The sequence below is a fragment of the Scleropages formosus genome, chromosome 1 (genome assembly GCF_900964775.1).
Source record: "Scleropages formosus chromosome 1, fSclFor1.1, whole genome shotgun sequence".
Taxonomy (NCBI): domain Eukaryota; kingdom Metazoa; phylum Chordata; class Actinopteri; order Osteoglossiformes; family Osteoglossidae; genus Scleropages; species Scleropages formosus.
Window position 1 is genome coordinate 1,235,255 of NC_041806.1, and position 26,416 is coordinate 1,261,670.

Below are 26,416 nucleotides of genomic sequence, written 5' to 3' on the forward strand. Positions count from 1 at the left end.
TGGTGTAGTTTTCAAATGTAGTCTCCATTTATTATGCTGTACAGAATGTCATAGTCCCAATAAATGAAAAAGAGACTGCTTAGCTATAAGTGATATTAATAATTGTGAATATGTGAAAAACTGGTTATCAAGAGACCGGAGAATGGGGAATATCTGTACACACACATTGTCTGAAACCAGATGTCCTAAGCGGGGTCACGGCAAACTGAAGCCCAACCCAGCAACACAGGGGGCAAGGCTGGAGGGGGTGGGGACACACCCTGGATGGGACACCAGTCCATCACAAGGCACCCAAAGTGGGACTTGAAGCCCACCCCCATCAGAGAGTGGGACCTGGACAAACATGCTGTGCCACCACACCACCGCACCCCTATGGCCCTGAAATATCTGTATACATTTTTAAATTCTTAACTTTGTTAACTTCAAGCAAACTGGTTTAAAGCAAAACCTATTAAATACTGGTTGTTGATGGATTCATCACATAAATATGGTCAACATGTACCACCTTTGTTACTGATCAAGTCTCACAAACATTAGACACACGCTGTAAACCCCCGTGGAAGTGAGCTGAATTAAGGCAGCTGCACACTCATGTTCTGTGTGGGTCCTCTTCACTGCCATCACTCATCTTGACGGGTACACATAGGTCACGTTTGTGAAAAGAGATAAGTGAAGGATATGTTTTAAAAAATAAATACACAAATAAATAAATAAATACATACATACATTTGTGCCTCTGAAAATTCATAACTCTACTGTTGATAACACGAGGAGCCAGTGTATCCCGTTGGCTTGATAACATGGCCAAGATGGATCCTTACGAAAACACATTGAGAGGTTTTTCATTTTTCACTTTTAGAACACTTCACTAATTCCAGCACATGCAACATGACCAAAATGATAGCAAATTTTCACTCTTCCCATAGAAGCAGCTGACAGTAAGGCTCACTTGAACTGTTCAGTCACACAGTCACTCCAGTCTGTATAGTATTTAAGTCACTTTGGTGGGATCTTCAATAATGCACTAAGACCCTCCTGGTAGAAGACCTCCATGTGGTGCGGCAAAGAGCAGAGAGATCAGTTTGCTCACAGTGGCAAAAACGCCTTTACGCGAAGGGTAATGACCACAACCAACTTCTCTACAAGGTTCCAGATCCAGAAGAATATTCAGCTGCAGATACACTTCCACAAGGTCCACCTTCTGCCAAAGGTTTGTTGTCGTTCAACTAACATCCAGGAAAGACATAAGTAAGTGTTCAGCAATTAGGTGCCCTCAGGCATTCTGATGCTTACGTTTCTCCTTTTCCTACAGTTGAACATCACACTCCTGCTCTTTAGCAACCCCTATGAGAACCACAGTACCATCTGGTCTGACATTCATCAGATGAACTCATTTTGGGACAATAAGAACACAATTCTCCTTGTGTTGATTATGATGATGCCGAAGAAGTCAGTGAAAACCAGAGCAGGGTTTTCCAACTTTTGATTGTTGACATCCATAATCTCTCCAACATCTCATTTTCATCTGAGAAGAGACCCAAATGAGCAGGACAAGTAATGACTGCAGTCAGCACACCTGGCATGCCCTGTCATTACTATCACTTTCACATCAGGGTCATCTCAGGTCCACCATTAGTTTCTTTACCTTAAGGTCCAGGACAAATTCGACTGTCAAAGCATTGCTGAGCTCGGCTTTGGAATACGCAGGAGCAGAACAGTAGAACGTCTGCACATTCATGTATGCTGAGAGGTAATGCTTGCCTTTGCATGTAACACTTGAGTGTGCACAAAATGTTTTTGCTGCGTAAATGTGACATGTACGCCCACACAAGAGTGTCTAGGAGCAGCCTGAGTGGTGTGTGTGTGTGAGTGTGTATGCTGCGTGAGTTGCATTTTCTCTTGTTCTTTCTTCCCAAACAGACACAGTGTGGTTGACACATAATCCTCACCACAGGTTAGAGCAGTGACCCTCCATATTTCCTGTTTGGTTTGGTTCTTATGTGTTTGTTTATTCATTATGCCACTTTGGCAGTCTACTGTAGATGCAAATAGCCAAGTTTTTGTCAGTGGGCTGCAGGTTGAAGACCTCAATACTCAATGATGCCTGTTGCATAACAAGAGATGAAGCAACACCAGAGGATCATCTGAGCTTCTGCAGACCCGTCGCTGAAAGGACTGAAACTACTCCTTCTCGCGCCGCTTCATTGGACACTCGTGAAGTGCTACATGTCCTTCAGGTCATCGAGAAGTGTCTTCCTTCCTCATGACAAGACGAAGAGGCTTCTCCTCTGTGAGCTCTTCTTGTGGAAGGCATGGGTGCAATGATGATGATCAACGACATGTGCTAAAAGGCATCACACGGCCACAGGCAACACATACGATTTCCCTTGTGCATTCCACCACACAAGAGCACAGACACATTTGGACGGTCATCTGTGTTCCTGTTTCGGTCATCAGAAGTGTAGCTCCCTCACAGATGCCTTCAGCGAACGGTGTCCATCTTGTGCCAGCTCAGACGTTGAACCCAGGGCCAGCACCAGACAGGGCTACGCAGCCAATAAGCGGGCATGGGTAAGCTTTGTCATCCTGGGGAGAGGGGTTTAACAACCTCTTCTCAGAAGCTACTTTCAGCATCCTCACAACATAGTGCTTTCCTCTCTAGATAGACGCTCTCCATGAGTGCGCTGCAGTTGTTGGCGCTATCCTGTGGTGGGTTAGCAAGCTGCAGGTTGACATTTATCTTGCCTGTTCCATTCTCTTGGTCCCCTCCTGTGTTCTTGGTCCCCTCCAGAAGTTCTGGAGGGTTGGCGACGAGGCTGCCCGTCTTGCCATGAGGAGTCTGGCTGTGGGTGTGGCGGTACTCCTCTTCTATGTCCTTGCCTAACTTCCAGCGCTTCCACTTTTTCAACATTTCTGACTGTACCTGCCGAGAGAAAGTTCAGAGCATAAAAAGGATTAAGAAAAAAAGTATTTCTCTGTGAAATGCTGGCAAACAAGACAGGCTTTCATGACACTGGGTATTAAATTGAAGATACACACACACACACTTTCTGAACCGCTTGTCCCAGATGGGGTCGCGGGGAACCGGAGCCTAACCCAGCAACACAGGGCGTAGGGCCGGAGGGGACACACCCAGGACGGGACGCCAGTCCGCCGCAGGGCACCCCAAGCGGGACTCGAACCCCAGACCCACCAGAGAGCAGGACCCGGTCCAACCCACTGCGCCACCGCGCCCCCCTAAATTGAAGATATTATCTGCAAATTCATGTAACTATTATCATAAACTAATAAAGAAGTGAGGACTCACCTCTTTGTTGACAAAACAGTATAAGATAGCCACCAGCAAACCCTGGAAAGAATGACAACAGTTATTAAGTACTGAATTTCATTCATTTAACGAGTTAACCATGTTCATTGGATCCCCCGACACGAGTGCGTGCCGATCAACTCTGACCAAAAGGGCTTCTGTGCTCAGTTCTTCTCTGACCTGAAAGGAGTTGAAGAAGAGGCTGTAGAAGAGTTTGGCAAGGCGCAGAGTGTCCGTTGGTGCAGTGTTGTCATCCAACACGAATATGAACAGGATCGCATGAATCCCCAACAGAGGAATCAGGGTAAGTGTGGATTTGGCAAGTCTAAAGCAAAAAAGAGATTATCTACAGATGCACGAGGCACACACATTATGGCAACGGACAGTGGATGACTCTGACTTTTAAAGACCACAGAAAAAGGGAAAAGGAAAGATCAAAGAGGAAAAACGAAAGCCCAACCGAAACTTGTAGTCTGTGTATCTCATCTGGTGAGCCTTCAGTTTGGTCATGAGAATCTTGATGATCCGAATAAAGATGAAGAAGTTGACCTGGATGGTAGAAGAAACAGGGAAAGCCTGGTATGTGGTGCTCAGTCAAAACCAACCAGTCATTACACAGGTCACATCCATCTGTTGGGAAAACTATGGGTCAGTTCTGGGCCACAGTTTCATCCAAACCGGTCCATCAACTCTCCAACAATGCATCAGTTCTAGTCCAGCATTGTGGCAGTAATGGTCCATCAATGGGCCAGTGATGGGTCAACTCTGGGGCATCGATGTGTCAGTATTGCCCCCTCAATGAGCCAATGATGGGTCAATCAAAAAGAGTAGAGAAACTTTGCACCAGAACTGGTCCATTAATGGGCCAACAATGGGTGAAATAATGCCCCGTACCCCATGAAATCTGAATTGCTGATTGTTGGAACAGCTCTGAACTCCAGTGCTGCAGGGCTTTCGGCCCATTTCATCTTAACGGCCACAGAGCTCTTATCATGTTTTCGCACATAACTGAAGGATGTCAGAATGAACTCTGATGGCTGCTTTAATTACACTTGGACATGCCAGTGAGATCATCACCAGATGAACGAGCGCTTGGAACACAATGTCAGAAACGGCCCCTCAGCGCCCAAAATTTCACTCAGTGTGGGGGCACCTCAGACACCAATGTGCATCACCATGAAAAACAACTGCAGTGGTTCTCAACCCTTTTTGAAAAGCTTCTTTTGTGCTCAGACTACAAACGCATTGCGGAAAATTCCGACGAACACACAATTAACAAGTAATGCAATGAAAAACGTTTCAAATTACTCCATAAACCAAAAAATCATGAAATAGATTTGAACTGTTTGATGAATTATTTTCAGGATTGCCCCCCGCCCCCCCCCCCAAAAAAAAAAAAACATAGTAGAATACATCATTTATATAATTCGAAGAAATCTTATAAAGCTTGCTATATGAAAATAACGAGAAGCCCGATACAAGCTTCCACTGTCACTATCCCATTAAAAAGGTATTTCAGGAGGAAAACGCACAAGTCATGTTTTATACATACTTTGATTCTGGAAAAAACTACTTTGCCTTTAACATTCCAACAAACACAATGTGTGTATAATAATAATAATAATAATAATATTGATTAATTAATTGATTAAAGAAATAAAGAAGTAAATAAATACTTTCTAAACAATTTAAAAAATGCCTTCCAGGGTTATTTGCATATACATTTAAGCTATATAATAGATCCGCTCCCTTTTTTGGACGGCACGGTAAAATAATGATGGACAGCTGTATCAAACTCATATATAACGTTTGTGTGTGGGCATTGTGTGTACATTACTGTAAGCAGAGTATGTGTCGATGTGAGTAAGTGGTGGCAAAAGGAGGTGGTGTATTTTATGCACAAGGCTCTCACACACACACACACACACACACACACGCACACACACAGAGAAGCTCGGGAATTCCTCTGCCACTCCGAGCTCTCGAAACAGATGGATAATGTCACGTTGGAAGATGTTTGATGCTTCACGTCCCACCGGTGCACCGTGTATCATTCAATGAGCCGTTCATCTTCCCAAAACAGGCAGTGCGGTGCAGCAGCAGGGGGCGAAGCCTCAGTTTTGAAGCGGAACAAGAAAACAACACCCTGTGGGGCCTGATCCATTGACGTGCATCTGAACCCTGGAGCCACATTCTACCACGGCGTTTAATTGGATTCGTGTTTCAGCATTTTACTTAGATGACATTTGGGCTGCTCTCACGGTCATAGTGAGTCATTTCACAGTGAGGAGCACCTCAGAAGCCATGGGCCTGGCCAGCTGCGGTGTGGATGACATCACAATCAATATTCGATCGGGATTTCCACGTATGAACTGAGCTCGGGAAGGTGTTCTTTAAGGTAAGAGAAGCGGTGCTTGGGAGGAGAGCGCGAAGAACGGAGACACTCACCAGGACCGCAAACAATATGGGAGAGCGGATGATCCACCAGTAGCCCATGCTGATGTTCGTTTGCCAGCACCTGAGGGTCACACAGAGGAGGTGCGTGAACTCGATGCAGTTATGTCAACAAAATACGCAGCCGTTCCGCTCCGGAGGAACCACCACACATTTGGATCCAACCACCACAAATGTGAAAGCGTGCTGAAATATTAAACATATTATTAACAGTCTTGCTCTTATTGTGGGCAACGTATTTTACCACCGTGACAGTAGTTATTAATCATAGAGAAAGGCAGTTTTGACACAATATTTTGCACACCCGCCAAATTTTCACAAAGTTGATGGAGAGACTGCAGACCACCAGGAGCCTGCACTGGGTGGGCAGTTATTGAATATTATTATTATTATTATTCATTCAATGAACGAATGAATGAATGAATGAATGAATGAACAAACAGACAAACAAATGAGTATGAAACATTAAAAGTCAAACTAAAAATAATAATTGTATTAGAAAGATTATAAAATATGATGGTTGTTGAGGTGTTCGGTTGTTCGCCGAGCTTGGCATTTAGGTTGCAAACGTTTCATCACCAGTCGAGGTGACATCATCAACAACCGAACACCTCAGCCATCAACCCGAGCTACGAAGACCACCAATATTCTCTATGATCTTCATGATGGTTCTTGTTACCATTATCATGTATATCAATAATTTGTGCTTTGGTAGTTTAACATATTTTAAATGACTTTTTTGTCCAGCATTGATCATTTTTTTCCATGACATATAATGGTAATTTGTCTCCCTCAGAACAGGTGCTTTTCACAGAATAAATTAACCCTGTTAGTTTCCCTCTGAGATAATAAAGTGCTCCTTTCTTTCCTACTTTCTTTCTTTGTTACATTTACAGACCGAGGTAAATTTTATTGTGTAAGTCAATGAATAATTATGAATGAAATAATTAATAAACAATTTTTTACAGCGTTTTTACCCACAGGCCATAAGGCTTGTGAACGACACCCATCCACTGCCTCTCCACCCATCACAGCAGACACAGTTCACCCTCTGAGCCTGAGAGGTGTCAACTACCCCCGATCCCTCCTACACACACATACACATCCACAACGCCAATATCATCAGAGACCACAGACTACCTCCGCATGCACCTTGCGTACGCAAATACACACCCTCTCTTCAACTGCGAATAGACCCAATCTGCCTCTGCAGGACTTTGCACATGTACGACTTCCATGTTTACAATGCACACTGCACACTTTATATACATATATAACCTCGTTCCTTGGATTTTTGCACTAATAGTAATTTTTGTAAATTTGTGATTTACGCCCTCTGTTCTCCTTGTGTTTTTTTCTTGCGTTTTTCTTTCCTTATGTCCTTATAATTTATGTCATAGGCTGCTGAGAGGATTCACAGAGTAAGAATGTCATTGTACGGTATAACAAACTGTTCACTGTACACATGACGATAAACTTCAATCTTGAATTACTTCTCAATGCTACTCCTATACCCAGTACTACGGTATACTTTTCTGCAGTTAAACATCTCCTCTTCTAAAATATTCTCTTTTACATTAGCCAGCTCCACATAATTTCTCGTAGTTTTACTTTTTATATTTTAAAGCCTTTTCTTTTTACATTTATTGATTTTATGAGCTGCACTGCTCATTACGTTTTTGTGCGTGGGCTTACAGTTTGGTGCTTTGAGCAGCATGCAGGGGAAGAGCTTTATAATTAAGCAATATTTCCCTGAGAGGCGTCGGGAGTGGGGTAGGGGACGGGGACCGCCGGACCCACGCTCAGGGAGCCTTCTTCTGCATGGCCATGGAGCTGCCATGGATTCGCTGTATTCCACTGGTACTTCTTATGGTCTCTACACCTCATTTCCTTCAGCAGAGTCTCCATCCCACGTGTTTCACCTCTGGGAGAATTCGCCTTCACGTACACGGCTGTGTCATTGTCGTCAACACGAAACGGTCGTGTCGGTCCTGTGTGGGTGACATCCACATAACCTCGCCGCTAATTAAATTCCATTGTCTCGCTGCCTTCCATGAGACAACTGTGTTCACACCAGGGAGCAAGAGGTGATGTGTCATCTCAAATCAGCCCCCAAACTATCTATCGTAGCCCCCTCCCCGCCTCATGTCTAAACCCAGTCGCCCACTTCTGATGAATGAGTCTAATGGGCCCTGAGGGTTTTATGTGGACAATGTATAATGCTTTACCAAGCTCCACATAAGGGATATTAACATCTTACATAAGGGCCAATGAGGGAGCGCCAGTCACAGCTGCGCATTCAAATAGACATCATTTGTCTGCGAGGATGCGCAGCTCCGCCAGGCTTACTGACCCTCCATGAGCCAAAGACCGCGGTAATTATGGGCTACCAATGCTGAGGAATTGGATGGCTGATTAACTCTCAGGGCTGCTGCCAGGCATGTCTTAGGCAGGGCCGTCATAAACATCTGCATCCAATGGCCGTAGCTGAGTCGTCGGCGATTTTTATTATCCAGCACGTTTGAAAGAATGCCATAAGAGAGTGAGTGAGTTTAATGTAGCTTAAACTTAATAAAGCTATTAAAACAGAAAGTCTTACACAATGTTTTTGTTTATTATAGCTATATCCAAGAGTGTTACAACGTCTTTGACCTCGGTTTTCTACGGCACTTACTCCTCATTTTCGTACAGGTACTTCACCACAATCCATGGCAACAGGAACATGAGCGGTGCACCTGTGGGGCAATAGAAATGAGAAAGATACTGAGCAGCGCTGACAGCACTGACAGTTCGGCCTTGATCTTTGCTTCCTCTCTGCATCCCTCCTCTCGCCTTTGTCTCATTTCATCTCGTCCCCGTGTCTCCATAACTAATTTCTGCCCTGTACCTGTCCTGCCCTGTACCCGGTGCACTTCCATCTGGAATATACACATCGGCACACCGAAATACTCAAAACAGTTCGAATTAACTTACTGTTACTGCTGCTACTGTGTAAACCATGGCAACCACGCTTTCAATTATTTAGAGCAATTATTACTAACACCTAAACAGTTTTTTTTTTCAGACGTAGACAGAAAAACATTCACACATGTACTGTGGCAGTTTCTTGCAGCTGTTGGTTTTTAACATCGGTTTGTACGTAGTGTGTAAAGAATGAGGCCAAGCTGGAAGGGGGCGTTGTGGATTTTCAACTGCACCACATGGATATAAGAGCTAGATTCATTCAGCTCGACATTTACAGTCTCACTCTGTTGCACACTCTAACTCACCCCAGCCAATGCAGAGGTAGATCTTGAAGTAGTTCCTCTCAGTGAAGACCGTGACCACCAGCAGGTTGTGCAGGTAGATGCCTTCCACCAGCAGCCAGTAGTTGTTGGCCATCACACTGTACTGCATCATGACCACAGCGATGCGACAACCCGTCACCATCTGGAACACATATGTGAAAATGCGGACGTGATCACGGATACACACAGACATAAAGCCACCAAGGCACAGGGATGTGATCTGTGTGAATTATGCATAATTACTTTTGTAGAGAACCGCATTTGCTCTTAACAACATGATCTTTTCTTTACTGCATCTCCTTACATTTAATACCCCCTATTTTCATCATTAACCTCATCTGCTAGGGGCTATTAAACTGCTATTACATCAGTAAATCTCTCACAAAAAGCAGATGGACCAGAATTAGGGCTATTGAGCAAACGCTTGAAATAACCCTTTTCTTGCTTGCAAAGTAGCCAAGATTAGCAAAGTGTGAAAGAACAACTTTCATTTAACTTTTGTTTTTTTACTTTCTTTTCTTTTTCAGTGTCCTCTCAAATGAAAGCATAATCAACCAATCCCGATATTATCATGTAACAGAAAGGGCCCCGCCCATCTGCCATTTGGCTCCACCTCCATCTTCCCTATGGTTGCCACAGAGACCTCACCTTGTCATTGACCAAGTTCTCCACCTGGTAGTCCAGCGTGGCGTTCTCAGAGAAGTTAAGCTGCGAGGTGTTCAACAGGGCATCCTTGACAAGGATGGACAACGCTCGTAGGATGAAGGAGGCAAACAGGTTCATGTGGATGTTGTTGCGCATGCAGTGAAGCTTTCTGAGATAACAAAGCAACAAAAACAAACAAGTAGGTGAAGCTTTGCTTACCGTCCCTGGGAAATTTTTATCACTCTTTGTGCAGACAGCAGAGTGGCAATTAAGAAATAATTTTTATTTATTCAGCAGATGTTTCTCCTAATGAATCCCCACCTGAAGGCTACCAGGATGGTCAGCGCCAGGGTGAGTGCCCCCAGGGACAGGGAGTAGCCAACAGTGTACATGACCTGGAGTTTGGCAAGCATCTGCCCATACTGCTGCTGTGGGGACAACTCATACCATCACTCATGGATGAACCTCACGGAAGCTTGAAGATCGCGTAGGAGTTCATTTACAGTTGGGAGCAGCCCAGAATCAATCTTTTCATCACTGCGCTTACATCTGCATATCATGACACTACAGATTTATCTCATTAAAGACATTATTTGTCTGGATATGAATGTCAGTCATCATAAGCTGTGCATCAGAGGCCTCAGCTGTTCACCAACAAACCCCGTCTGGCTTCTCTTCACCTGGGCAGAGTCTTCCTGGTCACATTCACTTGTGTTCCTGGAAGTCCACTTTCCGTTCTTATCACAGACACTGAACACAAGGCCGTGCTGGACTGAAAGACACACAGAAACCAACATGGTGTGAGGTAACCAGAACAGGTGGGTTTAGCTTTCTGTCAACCCCATGGCCCAAGCCAGACCAATCTGTGGAATATGCAAACCCTATTATCTTCATGCAAAGAGCCCTATCCAGGGAGAGAGAAAAGGATGGTGCGCACATATGCTTGCGCAATAAAGACATACAGTAAATCCTCTACACCTTTGGAGCTTACAACACCCACTTTCACCTTTCATTTACTGCTTCAGCTTATACTTCCTCATCATTCTGCCCCTACACACTTCTCAAGTCATTCTCATATCCATGGAACCCTCAGATTGCTCTCTCTGAAATTCCCCACTGCCAAATGTGTTTCAGATGAAAACACACTCATGCCCAGTGCTGAATCGCTCCAGACTAAACAACATTGTTGCCTCATGTTGGCCAACTCCAGAAGAACATGGAATACCCCCAAATGATGGGTCTCCCGATATTAAATTGCACAACTTCCCTGTGTTGGATTACTTTAGATGAAACCACCCAGTGTTGCTTGAGTCCTGCTGAAACCAAGAGCCCCAATCACTTCTGTTGAAACCTCATAACTGTCCTCTGTCAAGTCTTTCCTGACAAATCAAAGAGTAGGTTGAGGGCCAAATCGCTCCTGATGAACAATACCGCTCATCTTACACAAGTCCTATGTTACACAATTAGCAAAATATTTATATTTAAGATTTTCACGTGACGCATCATGATTTAAATTTTAAACAGAGGTCTGAAGGAAGAACAGTCCAAAGAGTTTTTTCCGCACATTTTTTTACGAAGTTCCTCTGTTTTTTATAGGCATCTGGTTCGCAGGGCTGCTGTGCCAGTAATGCTGCATAGCAGAGGGGCTCGGTGATTTATAGGCGCCTGATGCCAGATAAGAAGCAGGAAGTTAGAAATTCCTCTGCAAAAGCAATATGACTGTCACATTACCTTACTACCTCATTTCAATGAAAATGTACAACCTATGAAGATGGAAGCCTTTGTACAGAATTAACAGCCATAACTGCTATCATCTACCCAGGAGATCTGGGGACAGATAAAGTCTGACAGCATAAGCCTAGGATCATATTTTCTTGATCGCTGAGAGGAAACATGGGAGGAGAAGTGAGCGTGTATCCACAGCATAACGGTCGCATAGCTCTTGCTCAGCCATGCTGGTCCCATATTTTTCCCTCCAAAAAGTCGACAAAAAACCTTTAGCAGCACCTTTTCCCTTAGGAGTACCAGCATTCTGATCATCTTTTGGTACCTCCACACTTGGCCCAAGTTGCTGATACCTTCAACTTTCATGTCCAACCTTAGATCAAGCCACTGACTATTTCCACTTTCACCTCCAACTTCAGTCCAAGTCATTGACCGTTTCCATCTTAACCTGCAACATTCAACCAATCTGATGGCCATTTCCACATTCACCTCCAACTTTAACCCAAATTTGCTGACCATTTCCACTTTCACATCCCACCTTAACCTAAGATACTGGCCACTTCCACCTTTACCTCCATCCTTAACCCAAGTCAAAAAGCCTTTCTGGCTTCATGTCCAACCTTAAACCAAATCACTGATTGTTTCAACCTCCATCACGGGGGCAGCAGGTAACATAGTAGTTACTGCTTGAGGCTTTTGGATCTGAAGGTTGCAGGTTCAAATTCTATATCCTGCTGTAGCATCCCTGAGGAAGATATTTACCCTGAATTGTTCCTTTAAAATGAACTAACACAATAAACAGGTAAATCAATGTAAGTTGCTTTACATTACAAACCACTTTGGAGAACACTGTCAGCCAAATGAATAAATGTCAATGACCAGTGTTAACCCAAGCCACTGAGTAATTCTGTACTGTCCTCCAGCTACTTCTGCAATCACCTTTCAACAAGCTTGTGACATCTCCCACTGTAAGCTACACTCTCTGCCAACCACTGACACCTTCACATTCAAGCCAAAACTCTTAGGTTTTCTACAGTGAGCCACACCTTTATTCCAAAATCCAAGCACAACCCAAAGTACTGGAACCCTCACTCTTTGCCCAAACCTTGCCAGAGAAGTGACAGTAGGGTACTGACCTTCGTAGTACCAGGGCAGGTACCAGGGGCAGGACACGTTGACAATGGTGCCAGGTACTCCATCGGGCCAACAGGCATATTGATCGAATGTCCGGTTACACACGACAGCTGAGGGAAAGCCCATCAGAACCCAGCAGAAGACAGAGAGAGGAATGGGTCTCACAGGTGAAGCCCACGGGACAGCAATAATTATGTATAACATCATCTGAACGCCTCACCCGTGGCTGGCGGATCAGTGCTGATAGTGTGCATGCACTCGTTCTTGTAACTCATCCATCGTTCCATCAAAACCTTCACGATTTTGCCGGAGCAGGCCTGCGAGGGGGACACAGACATCTTCATCCACATGAATGGCACTGTTGGGTCATGTGTACAGAGAGCAGAGCATCAGGACAGAAGTCTTACTAATCTCAAAACCTATGTCACTATCACTCTGAGCTGTAGACACAATACTATAGTACCACTGCAGGGAGTGTTTAGTAGCATCCCACTACAGATAAACGAACACGCTGTAATGGTGGTGATGATGCTCCAGCGCACAATCGAGGCTCTATCTGAAAGCCCCTGTAACCTTACCTATTACCTTTAGCACCAAATATGGTGATCAACAAGGTCTTGCTTTCCAAACATCACTCCACATTTGTTGGGTCATTCAAACAACACTAAGAAGAGCCAGATCACACAAGAACCAGAGACGGAAATCTGATACTGTTATTTCAGTATATAGGGTCAAAGTCGGAGCTACGGATGTGTGATCAGAGGAGACGATCACAAAGGGTGGAAGTGTGTAGACTGAAAGAGCACCCCGAGTTAGCCCTACCTAGGGTGATGAGTTTTACCTGGGTGCTGGCAGAGACTGCAAGCAGGACTAAGAGGAGAAACCCTTGTGACATCCCTCGATCCTGCGGTCAACACTGTGAGGGGACGTGGGGTGGCGTGGCAGAGCTCACCTCATTAAGAGGACTTCACCTGGACTCACCGCATGACCTGGATGACATGGAGAAAAGGAGTTGTTAACGCACACGTTCCCCCTCACACACAGCGACCCCAAACACCAGGGGATAGATCATTCCAGACCATAGCTCAGACTCTAAGGACACACATGACATCAGCTACTGCCCAGAGGACCACCTACACTTCCACTGTGCCCAACACAAGTAAGTGCTCCTCTGTATGAACCACCCTTCATCTGCACTCTTAAATAAGTGATCAACCCGATGTAGACGGATACGTGGCTGATGAGCCTGGCAGCGTGCAAATACCGTGGAGGGGGGGTTTGCCATTAATTCTTTATGTGTGGTTTTTGTCCAACACAGCGTCACCCAGCCATCCTTTCTTGTTCCTGTCACAAGAAACTGGACCTCAAGTCAGTGAAAATGGCGATGTCCTGCCTCTCACCATCAGGGACATGAGATCCTCCTTCCTCCCTGTTTAACATTTACATTTAAATTTACATTTATTCATTCAGCAGACGCTTTTCTCCAAAGCGAAGTACATCTCAGAGAATACAAGTTGTGCACTACATTTGGATAAAGAGAGACATAGTTGCATACGTGTGATTCTTAAGTAAAGTTAGTTTGTTTCTTTCCACCACATGAACCAATATTCATCACACAAGTAGCTGCATAAAACTCAGAATAGACGATTCCAGATCATCTTCCGACAATTTTTTTTTTTTTTTTTTTTGAGATGCACAAACACTTACGTAGATTACAGGAGTAGTGGCTGTGTAAAGGCTTTTCTGGGCATGGTAATAAAGTTACGGTGCATGAACATTTACACCTTTCGTAAGCTTAAGAGATCATGGGTAAAGTGAGTCTGGAAAAGGTGACTCTTCAAACCGTTCTTGAATGTAGACAGAGTTTCTGCAGTTTTGAGTGAGAGGGGAAGCCGTTCCACCACAACAGAGCCAGAACTGAGAACCTCCGCACTTTACCTTTCGTGTGCGGGACCACCAAGTGAGCAGAAGTAGACGAGCAAAGGGGTCTGGTTGGGGTGTAGCGGTTGATCAAGTATTGTAAATAGCTGGGAGCAGCTCGACTGATGCATTTGTAGGCCATAACCAGGGTCTTGAATTTGATCCAGGCAGCTATAGGAAGCCAGTGCAGAGAAATGAGTAGAGGAGATACGTGGGAACGCTTTGGCAAATCAAACAACTCATGTAGCAGCATTTTGTAGAAGCTGCAGAGGTTTGATGGCATTAGCAGGAAGGCCACACAGGTGAGAATTGCAGTATTCAGATGGGAAGTCACCATGGCCTGAACAAGTAGTTGGGCGGAGTCAGTAGAGGGGTAAGGACGGAACCTGCGGATGTTATGCAGCATGTATCTGCAGGACAGGGTTGTGGTTTCGATGTGCTAAGAGAAAGACAGACTTGAGTCCATCATCACTCCCAGACTCTTAGCAGAGGAGGTAGGCAAAATGAATGAGTTGTCCAGTTTAATTGAGCGATTGTGTTACCAACCTCTGTCCCATCTCCCACTTCCCATTTTCAAGACAGACATCTATTAGTCATATGTTTCATGGAGTGAGTAACGCCTGATGCATCCACGTCAGTTAAGTTCAGTTCCATAACTTATCCATGGCTGCAGCTGGTTCCTACTATTGCCCTTGTGGTGCATCGCAGTCCTCACAGTCCATCCCTGTTGTCAGTAGTGGACTCACATGCCCCGTTTCTGTAATTAAAGATCACAGACTCTTCAGGCTCCAAAGTTATGGAGCCCTTGATACTTGGACACAAATGTTCTGTTTGCATCCCATTCCCTCAGGTCCAGCCCACACAGTCTGGAATGTGTGTGAACAACGTGCACGCGTCAATACTGTGGTACCAAGGGAGTGGGGCTGGAGGTGGTACTGATGTTGTAGGGGGGGGGAGCGAGGGGTTAGGGGTCTGTTTAGGGATGCGGGGAACAAGGGATCTAGAATGTGGGAAAACTGGTCGCAACATGTTTTTGAAATTTAAATACCGTGTTTAGTGAAATGCAGTCGTGGGATAGGACACTGTATTTATTCCTATATATATGATGTGCACAGTGTAAAAGTGCCCTGGTGAAAACTTCTAGCTTCATGATGAATGCTCTTTTGTCCAGAACCACTGTGGTCCCATTGGCAACAGGCACTTACCTTAGGTATCTGTCCACGTGCATCCCAACCGCTCGGGCCGAAGTCGGAGAACGGAACGAAATCTGAAACGTTTCTGCAAAAAACACCTTGATCATGGAAACATTTTTTGGCTAAAACGTTTCAAATTCCATTCCGTTCCAGTCTGTGGGCTGCGGACGGTCAAGGCACCCTGCTCCCGTTTCCGCACGTGCGCAGCGGTGCTGTGCTTCGTCATTGAGAGGAGCACAAAGAAAGGCTGAGGACAGATACCTTTGTATTGCTACTTAGAAGACATAAACAGGTTACAGTCATCCATCATCATTTCACAGAACCGCGCGTCTCATGAAGACATTGAAGGACACAGCAGGATCTCTCCATGGACTTTGACCAAGAGCATTGCGGGAACCTGTGTGTTCATGTATCTTGTGTTCGTGGAGGACTGGTGGTGGGAAACCTCAATCGCCTGCAGTACGCAACTTGTACTGCGAAAAACAAGACCTGTGTTTTCTTTCCCAAGCCAACTGGAGGCTCATCTTCAAGTAGATATCAGTGTGGAGCATCCAAACAAAATACCTTAATTCAAGATGCTTACACAGTAGTTTGCATCAGAGTCCTGAAGAAATACTTTATTGAATGAAAAAAACAGCATTGTGGGGAAAGGACCAAAGTGCTTAATAAGGATCTCTTGAATGCGCTGATGGCTCTAGCAACAAACTGCTTGAGTTTCTGTCTAACTTCTCTGCTCCCGTAATTAATTCTCCCCAGCAAAATTCAGAAAAGACACCCCACCGTGAGCTGGAACCTCTGCCTGGAGTACCCAAGCGTGAATGTGATGCACACCCTGGTGGCAACACTGAGAAATGAGCGTTCAAGGCATCGCTCACCCCAGTCGTACCCTTAACCCTAAACTCTGCGAATTCACACAAAGACGAGTGAAATTCACTGCAACCCGCTGCGTGGACACCCATCTAGAGTTTAAGCTCATTCCCGAAGTAGATCCGTTGGAAAGTTCGGCCACTGAAGTCCACGGCACAACACGACCGGGCGATGCAGTGTGAACGAGTTCACCGGCAAATTCCTGACGGCGCACACTCGGTCACAGGGGACTCCTGCCCCGAGACATCCTGCCACCAATAGCTGCCCACGGAGGCGCCTGATCCAGGCTGCTCCCATGACCCCCTGCTTCCCATCCATCTCCAAGGATTCGTCCCTCACGGACACTTAGGGGGGGAAAAATTCAAGCGGTCAGCAGTTACGGGTCCTTACTTAGCAGCTAAACAGTGGATTGCGTCATAGTATCCGTACACGGCAATACGCGTACCTGTTCGCGTCAATAAACACACTCACAGAGAGAGCGATGTCCAAAAATACACACTAACGCACGTAGAGAGAAACACAGTGAAACTTCCATCTACAGATGATAACCATCGCTCACACACAGCGGCGGTCTCCCCGATTGCTCAGTTACACAGGGACAATTGGGGGTAAATGAACAAATGTAGCACAAGCCGTGGTAAACAGAGTGGTGAAACCTTGCATAAAAACAAGTCCATCCGTCAGATTGAAGGGCCAGATTATGGTATTCTCCACAGCGGTTTGTTAGATCCACGCTGAAGGTGGCCAGAGCAGAGTGACATCATGTGGAGTGAAACGGTGTTGGTTCCACTGGGGCGACACACACCTCGGATGGACCACGGTGGAACGCAGTGAATAAGAACAGGTGTTCGGAGCCCTGACTGCCACAAGCGTGTCATGCAGTCCATCGGTCGATCGGTCAATCGGCGGGGTGGATCATTTATCAGCCAACATGAACCTTCATATACAGCGTGTGTCCCGATGAAGAGACCTGTCCCCACACAGCGGCCAGTCCTCCCGCTTTCCACGACGCGCAACCTCCCGCACAGGAGACCGTCTGGGACCAACCCTGAAGCGTCCTCATCTCGGTCAATCATCGCAAATTAGCAGGAAGATTATCATCCAGACACCCCTCCGAGAAAGGCAGGCCATTACTCTCACATACACACAAACACACACAGATGCCCACATACACCCAGGCAAACAACATAATGACTATTAGCAGTGTAAACAGAGACTCTTGGTGCCTCGATGCTACTCCCACAACGGCTTGGCCGGGGCCTCCAGCGTCTGAAGTGTACGCACGCAGCACATTGTTTACTCAAACACTAACACTTGCGGAGCCCACGCCAGCAGGGGCCAAGGGTGGGAAAAAGGAGGCCCGACACGAGTACGGAGCACTAGGAAGACTCCACAAAGGTCAGATGAATTCTTTAAGGCATAACCCGGTAAAGAATGGGTAAAAGCGAGCCCCTGTCTTAGTAAGTGTTCCGGACTCCGGATCAAGATGTCCATTAGGGAATAAAAGAAGAATAAACCGATCCGTTCTGGCAAATTGCATCCGAGACACGAACCTTCGCGAAGGACTGGCGCAAAACGGGCTCATAATCCCCTTTAGGGAGCTTACTATGAAGCTACAAAATGCTCCCTGAGTTACTCATAGAAGGTGTGGCTTTGTGTTACCAGTGGTGACCCTCCTGCCAAAATGTTACGGGTTTGAGTCTCAGGACGTATAACGCTCTTGTGCCCTTGAAAAGGAAAAGGAACTGGGCCCAAGTGTTGCACTCAGCTGTGTAAATACACCTCGAGCAAAACTCTGATTCTGCCAGGGTGCGTCCGCTTGGCAAATTAAAAAACTTGATTTTAATAGCTTTTTCGTGAATGATTAACTTAGATTCCACATTGCAGCTGGTGAACAGGTACACAGTACACTGAAATACCTGTCGATTCATATGTTTGGAAAAATGGATAGCGGAGGAAAAAACAACACGATGAGTTTGAGCCCGTTGAAGTGTGTTCCAGAGGCCTGTCGGGGTCCGACATCAGACCGGAGCGGAATACGTACAGAGGCCCTACAAACACAGACCTCTCTCTGCCAGCTCTGAGGTTTGCGAGCGATGCTGGGATTCATCCTCCCGGGGGTCCAGGATCTGCGCGTAGCTGGGGCTGGGTGGGTCCGAGAGGTGTGCGCGGTAACGTGCTCGGGGAGGTCGGCCCACTGGGAGCATCCACTTGTCCTCTACTGCTGCTGCTTGCTTTCACCGAGCAAACAGACTACTGCAACGCTGCCAAACAAGCACAGCTGGCCGAGCAAGTGTCCCTCCCCCCCCTCCCAATCGCTGCATTACTCTGAGGGGATGGGAGCACACGTGGCCTATTTCCCCAAAGTCACAACAAGATTACAATACGAAAGCCACTTTACCTCGTTTCTCAGTGAGAGTTCATCTGATTGAGAAGGAGAGCTTCGCTCCAGGCCACTTACCGTTGCCTTGGGGTGCGGGTCAGGGTAGGAGGAGTTTAGCATGACAAGCCCTGCCGCTGTACTCATCCTAGAGGAGCCAACTTGCCCTGCTAAGGGATGGGCCATAAAGTAAACCACAGAGCATCACCAAAAACGTAAACCAGTGTGTATCTGTACCCTCCATCCTGTCCATCTCAGTCTTTTCAGAAAAGCGGCTACATACCAGTTCTAGTTTCTGTGTTGTTGCTTATCACGTACATTGATTCAAAGTGACTTAAATATTTTCTGATTTTTGCCAGTTCTCCATTGTAGCTCAGCAGGATTCCTCTCTTACAGTCCACGCACTGATCCAGTTCTGCAGCCACGGTTCTACCTACGCCCTGCTATCGAGTCAGATCATCGGATCAGAGACTTCCAGTCACCAACACGACAGTGGATACAGTATCACAACACCAACAAAAAATTTCAAGCCACATACTGTATCTCAGTCCCATATTTGCTGACCTCTGCACAAATCACTTGAGAAACTTCCTTTGCCATTGAATCTGAGTTGATCAGCGTGTATGGTTTTCAAGTTGTTTTTCCATCATGGAGAAAGGGCCACTCTCAATGTTGTATTGAGGTATTTGCATATGCAGGAAGCATTTGAAGCATTTTCTAGTCATCTGACATCTTCATTCAAATTAATCATGGAATACATTGTCTTCAAGCAACTAATATTTAACCAGTGTTTTTACATAGCCATGTTTTCCACCATGCAGATACCCACCATGAATATACAGTCTTCATGTAAATTTTGAATGTCAACAGCACTCGCAAAAGCCACCGACTAATACTGAATTTGCATTTATGAACACAAACTAATAAATGGCTAATAAAAATAGTCCCTGGATGTTCTGCCTCCAGTACATCTAGAGTTTCACAGAATCCGTTCTTGACGTCATGTGTGGAGAGCAAGAAGCTGATCCAAGAGCCAGTTGTTCTGGGTGATTCTGGCAGGAGCTCACAGACTCATCTTTCTGCAATGCGACTCACTGTCCTTGCAGATCCAGCTCATGTCGCTAAATCAATGTGTTCTATTAGTCGAATGCCCTCTCAAGTTTGTCTCCAACTTTAAACAAGTGATTGTCCAATGTTTGGCTGCATAGTTCCAGTTTTACACCCAGACTGCCTAAAGGTAGCAGGCAGTGCTGGAGTTAATTTTCCTAGAAGAATTAGAAAGATCTTCAAGAAAAGTCAGATTTTTCCCCTTCTATACTCTCCTTAAATCACAATCCCAAATCTTTTTTTGACAAAGTCATGGAGCACAGATGGATTTCTTCCTCACATTTTCAGACAATGAATTATATGGCTTATGGTCCACACCAGAAGTTCCATCTATCTGTATGTATTTACATTTACTTGGTATACTATATGATTCTGTCTGTATACCGTTGTTACCCAGTTCTTTTCTTTTGTTAACTAAAAAATAAATGAATAAATAATGAACATTCTTCAGCCTCGCTATACATCAACTTGACAGCACTTAAGTGAGTGTATGCGGCACAAATCATATGTGCGTGTGCAGTCTCTGTGTATAATGTGTATGAACCTTTCCACTGAATGACATGGTCCTCATAAAAATGTAATGAATGCTGATATTTTTCTATGCAAATGCAAATCTAACTTCTGAAAGCCTTCCCCATCAACCACAGCATGCTGGGAGTCCAATGGCCTCACGGGATCGGAGATGACAGATCAATCCCACAAGCCGGTTCATTACTGTATCGTTACTATGTGCAGTAAGTGCCGTAACAGGATCAGCGGGAGTCCACCCTGCACCTTCATGTCTTTACTGACAGATTGTTGCCTCAGGATGTTCCAAACCGCTGACGGAAACAGTCATTCTTTTCATAATTGAAATATCAACTGTCAATCAGATGGGGATTTCTCCTCGCAACAGGATCAATGTCATTGCAAATTCACAAGAGTGCCGAGTAAACTTCTTCAACTCCACCCTTTCAGCAGAAGGCCATCCGTCAACCCAGCGGATCCTTTGACCACAAGAAATCAATTTTTTTGTGAACTATGACGTTCTGTTTCTGCATTTCAGCTGATTTTGATCTGTAGCTATACAGCGGTATGTCTTAAGGCTTGAAGGTCATAACGTCTCGTTGTCCAGGACTGGGACGTATATATGTATCCAAGGCAACTCCCCTGGCAGCCAGGTGATGCAACTTGGAGAACTTCTTCTTCACCTCCTTCTGAAGACATTTCCTCATACTGCTCAGGCTAAAGTTATTGTAAGTAAATCTTGGTAAGGAGTATCAGTCCCCCTTTCACCAAAGCATAAACTAACTGCAAGGACCCAATTCCAAGTGTTGGGATGCACCCGTGGGCATGTGTGGCATCTATATAATTTATAAAGTCATGTTGCAATATAAGCCTAACTTCTCCTTAGAGGTCAAATGCTCGGTGGAGGGTAGATGCTCCTGTGGAACACCAGGCCTATGAATGCAGACCTTCTTCCAGGGTCTCAGGATTAAACTAGATTAATTGTGAGGACCATGGAAAAGGATGCTTCTTCCCCTCTGTTACTGATAAATTCCATTCATTAGATTTTATTCACTAAGTGGTTCAACAGCTGCAACCCAAGCATGGATTCAGCTGCAGCTCCAAGAATAATAAATCCAATGACATATATTGCATATGCACTTGTTTGTATCACTGGGCTTTTCTAACTTCAAATCCTTTCTAAAGCATCTTCATTCACATAGTTTTTAAACGCTGCTATATTCAGTCATGCAGCAAATATAAGCCGAAGTGATGTAGCCTGTGTTTTCCTGGTCGTTGGCACGACTGACCAAATGTTACCAGACGCCACATCCTGAACTCCCACACTTTCTTGCTACTTCATGAAGATCTTCAGCTGTGTCGCTTTGCATAATTGCTGCGTTAGGACAGCTTGCATGATGCACTCTGCACCATTCCCGAGCTACAGGTTCACTGGAGCAAATCAGGTTTGGCAGCTCCGCCAAAGTGCAGACTCACTCCTTAGCATCTGGATGGGATTCCTTCAGCTGGACTCTAGCCATGCAGAATCACTGCATCCCAGCAGGATTATTCCCAGGCACTCGATGATCTGCTCCCTGGTTGTTTTAACTAATAGCTGACATGTGACCTCCAATGGCACTGGTCAAGGGGCAGGTTAAGGTCAGTGATTTAAGGAGAGTGTGGTGGAAAAAGGTGGTCTGAGTTGCATCTTGTCACTTCAACTGCACCTTCCACTTTCTATGCCCCCTGGGCAGTGGAATTTGACCACCTCATAAAAGCTAGAACACCCAGCAGGTGCACATGGACTGGGTAAATACTGTAATCACTCTGCACAAATGCTGCAATCCTGTGTCCTACAAGCCAGAGCCATTCTCCCCTAGGTGGTCTGGATTCTCTGTCAGTCATGGACCTTTTATTTCTTGCAATACAAAAAACAACTACAGTGTTGCAATGATAGGCCACCTTTAGCACACTGACATATTTTTGGACAATGAGTCGTCCATTTTTGCTGCAGTCTCCTAAAATGCGCTACACCAAATCTTTCAGGACACTGGTATTCACACATGGGTGCTTTCGTACCATAAATAAACAAGTGGCACTCATGAAGGACCCTCATGATGACAACTCAACAGTTCATGTTGACATTCAAGATGAGTGTTTTGGACAAGCACAAAACCAGTCCCAAAAATGGCACGGTTGCACCTGAGGCATGCAGACCGGATCCAGTACAAAGTACGCTTCATATCTGAAGATCACAGTCTAGATTACGATCAGAGAACGGAGCAGGTCTAGACCTAGCTGTGGATCGTATATTAGTATTAATCAGGACCAGAGACAGGAGCTGGAGTCAGAGACTGGGTTGACTGTTGTTGAGGTGGTACCTGTAACGACTACACTGGACCCGCTCACAGATGCTGTAGCTTGTGAAATCAGAATATCTGTTGGAGGGCAAGAAGGGCTATATAATTAATAGATGAATATATAAATAACACGGGGGTGCGGTGGCGCAGTGGGTTGGACCGGGTCCTGCTCTCCGGTGGGTCTGGGGTTCGAGTCCCGCTTGGGGTGCCTTGCGACGGACTGGCATCCCGTCCTGGGTGTGTCCCCTCCCCCTCTGGCCTTACGCCCCGAGTTGCCGGGTTAGGCTCTGGTTCCCCGCGACCCCGTATGAGACAAGCGGTTCAGGAAGTGTGTGTGTATATAAATAACACAGCGAATGGCATTACTGAATATGTAACACCTAAGGTATACTACTAAATGGTAACATGGTATTAACTTTCTGTGAAACATTTACCATAGCTTTACAGTGAAAGAGTGCCAAAGGAACAGTGTGCAGCTAGTTGGCCTCAGATCCCCAGTTTATCACCTGTTCCAGCTTTTGGAGTTTTGTTTCCTCTTCCTCAGTGCCTTCTAGCTTTGTCTCACACTCTTCTTTATATTTGGATCTTGACTATCGTTGCTCATGATAGTTGGCACATGGCTCTCTGTGCTGCATTTGTATTATTCCTTGCTGAGCACCCTGGGATGACATGCTGATGTGCGTGCAATGCAGAGATAAACTGAAGGTGAAATATTTAAATATGTATGTATATCATATAAGAAATGCTGTGTGTAACAAAAGGTATGTTGGAGGGTAAGAACAACAAACTTAGAAGCGAGAGACAAAAGTCGACTGCCCTCCTTGCTGACCCTTCCCTCACCGGCACAGGCGTGCGCACATCCTGCGGATGCTGCCATTTCTGCAACCTTCCATTCGACTCATCGATGCACCGCGTTGCATAAGCAGCATCTCGTTCCCGGGACCCATGGCAGACAAACCACAGACAGGCTAACTCTGCCAGTTCCCCTTCGCTCATGCTCGCCCTCACGGTGGCTGCCAGCACGCTGCCTCGACAGACCGCATGTGTTGAAGGGGGTTCAGGTTAAGGTTAGGGCTAATGTCCATTCAGCTTAACACACTGAAAAGAAACGGGGCGCCTCAGGGGTCAACACTCGAGTCTGAATTTTCCTCTCATCTCTGTCAGCGTGCGATACCTTTGAGAGGTAGATGTGTGCCGGCAAAGCGTGCTGCTGGCAAGCGCCAGCTGCGATGCGTAAACGACTGGCCAAGGAGATACAGCGGTTCTCAGGTGAAATGATCCCTGAACTACGTTAAGTGTGCTATAGTCACGTGCACGTAATCCTCAGGCTGCCCCCTGCAAAGAAAAAGTAGAAATGGGCTATACCCAAGATGTGTTTTATCATAATGCTCCAGCCTGCATCCCAGTGTTGTCAATTGCCAGTGGCCATAATTTGAGATGTGCAGAAAAAGCTGCTGCAGTGCTAACATTCAGTGCTTATGACTACATCTTGTCTTTGGACAGACTGGCAGGCATATTCTCAGTCCCCCTTGACAAGCATTTGTCAGATTGCTCTTGAAAGCTCATTCTGTCATTCTATTTATTTATTTATCTATCTCTCTATCGGACACTTTTCTCCGAAAAACCTTACAATTTTAAGATACTTACACTGGGCTACTCATTTAAAGAGCAGAGTAGTTTTTACTAGGACAATTCAATGTAAGTATCTTGCTCAAGGGTACTAGAGCAGGAGGTGGGATTCAAACACGGGTCGTTCACGTGTAAGGCAGCAGCTGTAACCAACACGTCATCTTCTGCCCCTTTAATTTAACGATACCAACCTAAAATATCATCCTGGGACTGAAATTGTTCAGCGTTCCCTCTACCATTGGCTACACATGTACCAGCATGCTTGGAAACTTTTTTTTTTAAAGGGTGGCAATGTTGTGCTTTTACTTTGCATAACAGAATATGATGTGTCCTTAAGCAATGAAGGAAAGCTGGGTAACCGAAAGTCAACTGTGATCAAAACCCAATTGAACACAAAACATAGAGGAAAATCATGCTGGTCCTCTGTGTCTCACTGGGGGAATCGTTCAAGTGGGGTCAAGGTTGGAGAGTAGGATGGAAACAAGGCATGACCAAGTGTATTGGATCTTCATACTAAAAGACAACAAATGGCACATTTACACATCATTTTATATGAAATCTTTCTGCCATCAGTGCAACGCTATAAAAAAGCTATTGTATGGGCAGCAGGTGGAGTAGAGGTTAGAGCTGTTGCCTTGCAGTTGAAGGATGTGCATTCCAAACTCCTGTTTCAGTACTTTTGATTATGACACTTACCTTGAGCTTATACCATAAATAACCGAGCGCTATATATGGGTAAATTGTTGTAAGGTGCTTTGTGCACAAACCTGAATTTCTAAGTCACCTTAGAAAGTTGTCGCTCACTTTCTTCTGTTAACTTCTTGTCTTTGTCAGGGTCACAGCAGTTCAGAGCCAATGCCGGCACCACTGGGCACTAGGCTAGGAGGCATACAGCTTAGAAGGGACACCAGGTCATCACAAGGTAGCCACATGAACACAATTTAGTGTCACCAGTTCACCCGGAAACATATTTCTTTGAAATGTGAGAGGGAACCAGAGCCTCCGGAGGAAATTCGCTAGACAGACTGTGTAAACACAAATGCTAGACAGACTCAGAAGGATTCAAACCTACGACCAAGAAGCTCCCGGCACTATGAGGTGGCAGCGCTACCTGCTGCATCACAAAGCGACAACATGAACACACACACACACACACACACACACACACACACACACACACACACACACACACACACACAGGGAACCGGAGCCTACCCGGGAACACGGGGCATAAGGCCAGAGGGGGAAAGGGACACACCCAGGACAGGACACCAGTCAGCCACAAGGCACCCCAAGCAGGATTCAAACCCCAGACCCACTGGAGAGCAGGACTGTGGCCCAACCCACTGCGCCACCACGACGACATAAACGTATCGTATAAATGAATGAATGTAGGTTACACAGGTATGAGCCCGGCCTTCACCTCAGAGAGGACGCCGCTGTAATTAATGTAATGCTGTTGTTTGATTGCCCTTCTTCTGCTCTTAGACACCGCAGTAGAACACAGCACAACACAGCATTACTCTGATCGGCTTTGTACACTAATGGTGAAGCGCAGCATCTGCTCTGGCTACGTACACTTGGCTTTTTTTCTCGCTTACTGGAGCATGAATAATGTAATCACTCTGTGTGATTGCAGAGCCGGGTCCTCGAGGCCTTGTTTCTTATTAATTTCTTCTTCTGTTTGTCTGTTTCTTTAGCCATCCTTCACACGGACCGAAGAGATTCTGAAGAACGGCAACAACTTGACGGCGCAAATTTATGCTAATTACCAACATCGATGTGCGTCATACAGTGATACTAGACAGTGTATCCATATGATTTTTCTCCCACCAGTTATATCAGTGTAAAATGCATGTTTCATTCATGGAAACAGAATGCAATGGGGGCTCCATGTCAACAGAGAGCAGATCCTTCCCCGC

General features: G+C 45.5%; 1 protein-coding gene across 8 annotated transcripts in view; it reads right to left on the minus strand.

Moving 5' to 3' along the window:
• Window positions 1–348: 348 nt before the first annotated feature.
• The window catches only part of LOC108931907 (glucagon receptor-like), a 40,349-nt gene continuing 14,281 nt past the window's right edge, over window positions 349–26,416 (minus strand). For 3 of the 8 annotated variants that reach the window (XM_018747996.2, XM_018747999.2, XM_018747998.2), the window contains exons 2-14: window positions 13,394–13,541; window positions 12,773–12,869; window positions 12,555–12,662; window positions 10,374–10,465; window positions 10,015–10,121; window positions 9,697–9,862; window positions 9,031–9,190; window positions 8,436–8,496; window positions 5,756–5,825; window positions 3,768–3,856; window positions 3,488–3,632; window positions 3,308–3,349; window positions 349–2,923 (exon numbers count right to left, since the gene is read on the minus strand). In XM_018747996.2, coding sequence (XP_018603512.1) covers window positions 2,615–2,923; window positions 3,308–3,349; window positions 3,488–3,632; window positions 3,768–3,856; window positions 5,756–5,825; window positions 8,436–8,496; window positions 9,031–9,190; window positions 9,697–9,862; window positions 10,015–10,121; window positions 10,374–10,465; window positions 12,555–12,662; window positions 12,773–12,869; window positions 13,394–13,447 — 1,500 coding nt within the window. In that variant the 5' untranslated portion in view covers window positions 13,448–13,541 and the 3' untranslated portion in view covers window positions 349–2,614. Of the gene's footprint in view, window positions 2,924–3,307; window positions 3,350–3,487; window positions 3,633–3,767; window positions 3,857–5,755; window positions 5,826–8,435; window positions 8,497–9,030; window positions 9,191–9,696; window positions 9,863–10,014; window positions 10,122–10,373; window positions 10,466–12,554; window positions 12,663–12,772; window positions 12,870–13,393; window positions 13,772–13,816; window positions 14,098–26,416 lie in introns of those variants that run through there. The other 5 variants (XM_018748000.2, XM_018748002.2, XM_018748001.2 and 2 more) reach the window with 5 other exon arrangements.